At 38.2% G+C, this 8,481-nt stretch overlaps 1 protein-coding gene across 1 annotated transcript in view; it reads right to left on the bottom strand.

Moving 5' to 3' along the window:
- The window catches only part of LOC103604651 (uncharacterized protein C14orf37 homolog), an 11,086-nt gene extending 4,492 nt beyond the window's left edge, over positions 1 to 6,594 (bottom strand). The window contains exon 1 of the mRNA XM_008589223.1: positions 6,568 to 6,594. Within this exon, the coding sequence (XP_008587445.1) occupies positions 6,568 to 6,588 (21 nt within the window). The 5' untranslated portion in view covers positions 6,589 to 6,594. The remainder of the gene's footprint in view (positions 1 to 6,567) is intronic.
- Between the last annotated feature and the right edge of the window lie 1,887 nt (positions 6,595 to 8,481).

An 8,481-nucleotide genomic window follows, 5' to 3' on the forward strand; every position in this document is an offset into this window, starting at 1 on the left:
CTAGTAGCCAAATGCAGTCCTGTTTGCCTTGTGGCAACAATTGCACCCTGAACAGCGTTTCACCAAACATCCAGAAACAGGTAGCAAGGTATGCTCAGTGGAGTTAAAGGACTTTTTGGTTGCTCCTGAGGATGCGGATGAACTGTTCCATTCTGGTTAGGTAGCAGGCAAAGGTACTCATCTTTTGATGCAGGTGAGGACCAGAGGCCTCATGTTGAATTGGCAATATATTGGTTGAGGACAAATGTGCAGTGTGTTTTGGCATCGGTGGGCACAGGCGCAGAATGTAGCCTGACATATGGCAATCCAGATAAGTTTCCAGGGGCCACTGTTCATATAGATGGCTATGGTGGACACACTACTGAAGTCAAAGCTGTGTCATTGCCATTGGGCACAGGAAGATTACCTCCTCGTGTACATACTGTATATATATCTCCCGTAGCTGAATACATCTTGGGTATGGATGTATTTATGGTTTGCACCTGCAAAGAACAGTTGGAGAGTTTTGGCTGCGAATACGAACAGTAAAGCCTGTGTCACAAGGATATGCTAAACATGACCCACAGGCATTACCCAAGCAAAGATATGTAGTTAATATAAAGCAGTATTGCCTACCAGGAGGACATGCAGAGATAAGTGCCACTATATTGGAATTAGAGAAAGTTGGCATTATTCGTTCAGCTCAGAGCCCATTTAATGCTGCAGTATGGCCAGTGAAAATGTCTGATGGTACCTGGAGAATGACTGTAGATTATCGAGAACTGAACAAAGTAGTGCCTCCTTTGCATGCAGCTGTGTTTTCAGCTCACAACTTGATGGATCAGCTGACAACTCAGCTGGGGACTTATCATTATGTATTGGACCTTGCAAATGCTGTTTTCTCTATTCCAATCTCAGCTGATAGCCAAGATCAGTTCGCCTGCATGTGGGAAGGAAGACAGTGGACCTTTCAAGTATTGCCCCAAGGTTATCTGCATAGCAGCTCAGAGCCCATTTAATGCTGCAGTATGGCCAGTGAAAATGTCTGATGGTACCTGGAGAATGACTGTAGATTATCAAGAACTGAACAAAGTAGTGCCTCCTTTGCATGCAGCTGTGCTTTCAGCTCACAACTTGATGGATCAGCTGACAACTCAGCTGGGGACTTATCATTATGTATTGGACTTTGCAAATGCTGTTTTCTCTATTCCAATCTCAGCTGATAGCCAAGATCAGTTCACCTGCATGTGGGAAGGAAGACAGTGGACCTTTCAAGTATTGCCCCAAGGTTATCTGCATAGCCCAGACATCTGCCATGGTTTGGTGGCTGGGGACCTAGCCAAGTGGACTAGGCCCAGCATGGTTATAATGTTTTACTACACTGATGATGTGTTACTAACCTCTGATTCTCTTGCAAATTTAACCCAGGCAGCTCCAATGCTGTTAAGTCATTTGGAAAAATGTGGGTGGGCTGTGAGCACAGCCAAAGTGCAAGGAACTGGGTTATCAGTCAAATTCCTAGGAGTGGTCTGGTCAGGTAAGGCGAGGGTCATTCCAGAAGCTATTCAGATAATCTATGGGTACCAATAACCCTTCTATCTTTTCACCCATAGTGTTCTGGCTGCAGGCACTGCACCAGGGTCACGTGATCAATGTGTCGGCCTACTGAATATGCATTGAACTTCCCATCAGTATGACTGCAGGATTGGCATGGAGGATCACACCAATGGTGACTACCAATCGGACATATGTGACTAATAGTTAAAAGGACAGAACTACAAGCCTTAAGACATATTAAAAGGACAATAGGTTATTTAAATGTAAGGGTCATTTTTCCTTGCTAAGGGAACATTGTGGAAGATTCTGAACATGTAGATGGTACAGCGAAGGACCCTGAATGGTTAGATTGTTGGGAACATAGAATAAATTAATCAGGCCCCCTCACCTGCCCATCCAGTTGGGGGTGGTGTGGCGCATTCTTTGTAAGCAAATTGTGGGGGGTGGGAATGGAGTTAGTGCACTTGCACGGCACCGCAGCTTGGCTGGTGTCTGCCTTGGGCCTCTGCTGTGCACAGCCATGCTCTTGAACCTACAGCTTCCAAGGACCCTGTTTGCCAGTTATCTAGCTCTTAGACCTGTGTGTGAGGGGTCTGGTGACCCAGCCTGGCATGCGAGGGGTCTGGGGACCCAGCCTGGCATGTGAAGGGTTTGTGACCCAGCCTGTAACCCTAGGGCTTGAGGGGTCTGTGAGCTCCAGACCCAGTCCTAGCTCGACAATTGGCCCAGTCAGCAGGATTATGGGCAGGTAAAAGAGCTCGACAGTGCACATATGTTTTAAGTTATAAATTCTGCCTAGTATCTTTTCTCTTTTCAGAATTATTGGATACACCTGTGCCTCCATATGTAACATTGTACCGATGTATTACTCCAGGAATTACAAACCAAGTATTTACAAACCAAGAATTATAATTATAGTAATTATTGGTTTGTATTACAAACCAAAAATTTATAACCTGAATCTAATCATGAGGAAAGAGCCAATGAATCTAAAGTGAAGAATATTCTCATTTTTAAAAATGGTTATAAAAATGTTCCAGATTAAAGGAAACTAAAGAAACATGACAACTAAATGTGTTACATAATCTTAAACTGAATCCTATACAAAAGGAGAAAAAATGCTTTTATAAAGGGCAGTTTAGGTCTGTTGAGAAAACTGAACTACAGAACCCAGATTACATAACAGTACTATATTGATGTTAAATGCACTCAATAACTACACTAAAATTTGCTAACAAAACATTTCTTTTCTTAGGAAATACACACTGAGGTATTTAGGGGTAAACAGGCTATGATGTATGCAACTTATCTTCAAATGGTTCAGAAAAAAAAGAGGGAAAGAATGTGCCAACAAATGATAAAACAAATGGGATAAAATGTTAACAACACGTGCATCTGGGTAAAAGGTATAGGGATGTTCTTTGTTCTATTCTCATTCTTGTACGTTGTCTGGGAAAGAATGTGCCAACAAATGATAAAACAAATGGGATAAAATGTTAACAACACATGCATCTGGGTAAAAGGTATAGGGATGTTCTTTGTTCTATTCTCATTCTTGTACGTTGTCTGTAAATTGTAAATTATTCTCAGATAAAGTTTTAAATTTTTAAAATAGATTAAAAGTCAGCATATTACTAGATATACTTGTTTTTGTTTGTTTGGCCTTGGGGTATTTTTGGCCTGTTTGTTTGAAGTTTATGAGAAAGACCTCCTTCCTTCTTAGGATAATATATATGCTCAGAAACATCTGTTGTCAAGAAAGCCATAAGAAAGCCAAATGATATGCTGTACTTCCTAAAGTCTTGCTGCATCAAGACAGTGCCCTCATGATTTCTATGCAACACTGGTTCTCAAACTTGAGCATACAGCAGAATCACCTGCAAGACCTGTTAAAAAACCGGTTGTTGGGCCCCATTCCCAGAGTTTCTGATTAGGGAGGTTTAGGGTGGGGTCTGATAATTAGCATTTCTAACAAGCTCTCAGGTGATGCTGATGCTGCTGGTTCAGACCACGCATTGAGAATTATTGCTATGAATTACAGTCTGGGCCATTTGCCCTCTGGATGCTTTCCTAAAGCTAGAAGAAATAAAATGGCTTTGAAGACATAAAAACAAGACTATTCTTTATTACACAATTAAAATTGTTATGCATCCTCAGTTTTGAGAAGCAATTTAGATGTTGAAAATAAATATCAATAGGTAGCCAAGTTAGGATTTGCCTAACAAGCATCACCAATTTGGACATTTAACGAGGAAGAAAGTAAATGATGGAATGAATGTAAGAATTGTCCTTCAATATTTATTCTTCCCTTCAACAGCAACAGAGCTTCCAATTTTGGACTGGGCACAGAATAAAGATTACTTCTCCTTGCTTTCCATGCAGCTGGGTATGACCATGTGATAAGTTTCCCCAAGAAGACGATATGTTAGTGCAAATTCTAGGACATGCTCCTTAAAAGGGGAGCAGAGCCTTTATTCACCCTCTTTAAGAATGACAGCATGCCTTTATCCTCCCTTTTAAGAAAGAAGGAAGGGGTGTTGTTAACCTCCCCTTTTTCCTCCTTTCTTCTGGCCAGAATATGGGCATAGCTAAGTTGGAATGGCCATCCAGAACCATGAAGTGACCTTAGTAATGAAGGTCACGAATGGCGGAGCATCAGATAGAAGCAGCTTGAGCCTCTATCACTGCCACTCCCCACTAACCCTTGACTGCTATCTCCAGACTTACAAATGAGAGACAAACTTCTGATGGTTAAGCCATTGTCATTGGTGGCTGTCTGTCACTTATAGCTGATCTTAATCCTCACTAATATAGAAAGACTCAACAACAAAAGGAATAATTTAGAACTTTTGAAAACACTACCCTTTCTAGAGCCCAGCTAGCTAATAGACACCAAATATTGGAACAATTAAATGAACCTAAACCGAGAGGGTGTCCCGGCTTGGCTGAAGAGCCCAGTTAAATATGTAGTTTAGTTTTCAGTTCCAAGGGACTTTGTGACGTTCATCAAAGAGACAATAGTTTTGCTCCCAAATAGTTTCTGAAGATAATGACTAACGAGACTTTTATAGATGACAGAGAGATAGATAGGCAGGCAGATAAAAGGAGAAAGAGAGGAAGACTATGTGTGTATACATACATGTCATATTTCAAGCATGTCATATTTCAAGCATGTCATATTTCAAGCATGTCATATTTCAAGCATGTCATATTTCAAGCATGGAGGAGACGGGGATATGGGGAAGATAGAATGAGTTCCTCCAAGAAAGAGTCAAAAGATAAAGACATAAGCATTAAATAAAATAACCACTATTAGAATCTCAACTTTTCTTCCAATTTTTTAAAAATTAAGACATACTTGGAAAAAGTACTATGAAAGAAAGTGAAAAGAGAGCTAGAAAAACTTCAAAATAAGCCAGAAACTATTAGAATCTCAACTTTTCTTCCAGTTTTTAAAAAATTAAGACATACTGGGAAAAAGTACTATGAAAGAAAGTGAAAAGAGAGCTAGAAAAACTTCAAAATAAGCCAGAAAACTAGGGGCCACACATAAAATTATTTCTCTTGATGAAAAGGAGCAGGGAGAAGGTACCAGGCTTTTGAGACAAGGTAAGAATGAAGGATTCACAGGAATAGAAAACAGCTTTCTCTAAAGCTGCACAGATTGTTAAAGAGAGTGGTGAAGGTGCATGCAGGTAAGAAATTTTTGCAATATCAAACTTCAAAATAGGTTACATGCCAAAATTTATTTTCTTAAGTCTATTTTTGTCCTTTATTTTGTATCTCAGAAGGATGGTTTTTATAGAAACAATAACATATTGATTCCTACATTAACTACCAAAGTTTGTTTACTTTTCATTGCATCATATTTTCCCCTGATAAACAATGAGAGGCACTACCAATGTAAATATACCCAGTTCTAAACCTTTGAGCTCTTCCTCCCCCAAGTCTTTCTTCGTCCATCTGATCACACCTCCTTTGCACAACTGGACCCATTACAAATACCAAAATGGCCTCCACTGACCTTAACAGCCTTAAATTTTTTCAACATTGCTTTTAATAAATATGGACACAAAATAGTCTCATTTTCAAAAATTATACATGCTAAATTATACTGTGAAGCAGAAGAATAATAGGGAGCAGAATTAATATAATTATATACTTTTGATTGCAATTGAATGGTATATCTTTTATTCTTTAACATTAAGCTGTAGCAAAATAAATATTAATATTTCAAATATGACAAAAATTGACTCCAAATAATAAAAAATATATGGAATACCATCAACAGAAGTGTATTGAGACTAGAGGATTAGAGGTAAGTCAACATCTGACCATTGAAAAGATATCCATTAAACTGAAACCCCAGTTACTTCTGAGCTGGGCTATAATAATGGGATCTGACACAGGCTGCAGCAGGGAATTCAGGACTCCATCAATATTTTTATGAGTAATTTCAGTTTAAAATTACAAAGTAACGAAAAGTGAAAGTTTGGAGAGGGTTGCAAATCAAAAGAAAATAATAATATGAACCTGCAAGGAAGTTAATATTGTCAATCACTATGTAGATGCCAGAATTAATTCAAGAAAGGAAAATATTTTTCCATAGTTGGCCATTCCAGATAGGTCAGCTCATTAACACTTAGTGAGATGCAGCACTGTGATAAACTACATACCTAGAGAGCCTCACATTGGGATAAGAAATGCCAAATAAAATAGGATTACATTCCTGAAATTCCCTAGAAAAAACTCCACCTTGATATGTCAAAGATATCATTCAGTTGAACAAACCAACCAAGGTAAATTCTTTATAGGAAGGAATGATGCTCCTAAGAATAAGGTGTCTCCTGTGTTCTACACAAAGGAATTTAGAGGGAAGAACTTCTTTCCTGCTGGACACCTGGAAGCGGCCCTGTGTCTTTGGATAAATTACCAGAATCAGAATAATAAACTAAAGCTCTTGAGATCTTTTGCTTGACAAAGCTACATGACCTTGAAGATAAATCCAAAGGAAGAAAATACTTTTCTTACCTTGTCTTTTAGTTTTTCCATCCAGCTTCTCACTAGAAAAAAATAACAGAATAAAATATAAATAGCCAGTTTTTACTTATACATCATGTTACTAAGTTAATTTGACACATTGAAGTTTTTTGTGTTTTGTTTTTGGTATGAAATACAGTAAAAGAAACTACAGTCTCAACATAATGACAGTAATGGTCTTGTTTTTATTCCTACTTATTTAAAAATGCAACAGAACATGAACACCCTTCATATCAATATTAGATGAGCAGGGAATACTTTTGTTTGCTAAACGTTTTTTCCTGTTATTATTGAATCCTTTAGGGGGGAGTTCTGGGGAAGGAGAGAGGAAATCGCCTCTAAGATATCACGTTCGTTTTGCTCAGACACTTTTTCTTTAGCTTTATTCCTAATCTTTCTCAGTTTTTAAGCTCAAGAGAGCAGAGATTAAGAAAGGAATGGGTAATGGGCAAGCCAAGGCTGCCCAGTGCTAGGTCCAAAGAGAAGCATTTGCAATCATATTTAAAGAAGAAAGAATTTGACAAAGACAAAAACAGGAAATTTTTCTGAAATATATATAGCTTGTAAACTGTACCATTCTATGACAACATAAGCACAATGAAAAATAAAAGCAATAATCAAGTAATATTTATGAAAGCCAGCTGGAAAGGACTATATCATCTATGAAATTTGTAGACCATAATTACAACCATTTGAAAATACATAAGCCAAGAGGAGGAGGAAACATCAATCAATAAAAACATGTGTTAGAACAGCCAGGTTAAGCCACGGTGGTAGGCTTTTTACTCTTAACAATGATTCAACACTGAATAAAATTTCATCAAAAGGCATCAAAAAGAAGACAAAAGATAAATGCATCCTCATTTTACCCTTATTATCAAATTAAATAAATCAGTAAAAAAAAAATTTAAAGATTTTATTTCCTTTCTGGGAGCTTCAACAGGAAGAATGGAAGGAAACAGAGTGGTAAACTTTTCTCATAAAGATCCAGCTAGTAAATATCTTAGGCTTTGCAGGGCATATGGTCTCTGTCACAACTACTCAATTCTGCTGTAATAATAGAAAAGCAGCCCAAAACAGCACATAAATGAATGGATTCAGCCATGTTCCAAGAAACTTTATTTACAAACAGTGAAATTTGAATTTAATATAATTTTCATATGTCATAAATATTTTTCTTTTGATTTCTTTTCAATCATATTAAAATGTAAAAAACATTCTCTGTTCATGGCCTATATGTGTTTGTGTGTGTGTGTATATATATATATAATTGAAACATAATTGTACCTATCTGGGGGTACAGCACTGAATATCAATACCTGTGTGCAATGTGTGATGCTTAAATCAGGATAACTAGTATATTCCACATTACACAATGTCATCATTCTTTGGTGGCCCTTTACCAATTTCTTGCTAACCTCCCTCCCTTCTTCTCCCACTTTTGGTAACCTCAGTTCTGTTCTCTTCATGGGTTATAGAAGAAGAGGCGGCAGGCCAAATTTGGCCCACGAGCCATAGTTTGCTGGCCCCTGGCATAGACCTACTCTACCTGAGAAGTTGGTGCCTCCATTTACAATCTGACTCTAGCAATAATATAGCTAAAGTCTATACCATTTTGCCCCTTATAAAACACGTTGCATGTATTGTATCACTTGATCAGAAAACTAATGACAAACATGAAAGTCAGGTAAGATTATGCTCAGGAAAAAGATGAGGAAACTGAGGCAGGGAAGCCAAGAGACTTGCTCATGATTAACCAGTGAATAGAGTCACTGGAATTCAAGCCAGATTTAACAAGAGGAGCGAGACTTCCCCACTACCCATTTCTTTTGGTGACACTCTGCTGCTTCCTCAGATTGCAGTGTGGAGATACTTTCAGCTCTCCTATCTCCTTCAGTTCCTGGC

This window comes from Galeopterus variegatus, unplaced genomic scaffold (genome assembly GCF_000696425.1).
Source record: "Galeopterus variegatus unplaced genomic scaffold, G_variegatus-3.0.2 Scaffold5306, whole genome shotgun sequence".
Taxonomy (NCBI): domain Eukaryota; kingdom Metazoa; phylum Chordata; class Mammalia; order Dermoptera; family Cynocephalidae; genus Galeopterus; species Galeopterus variegatus.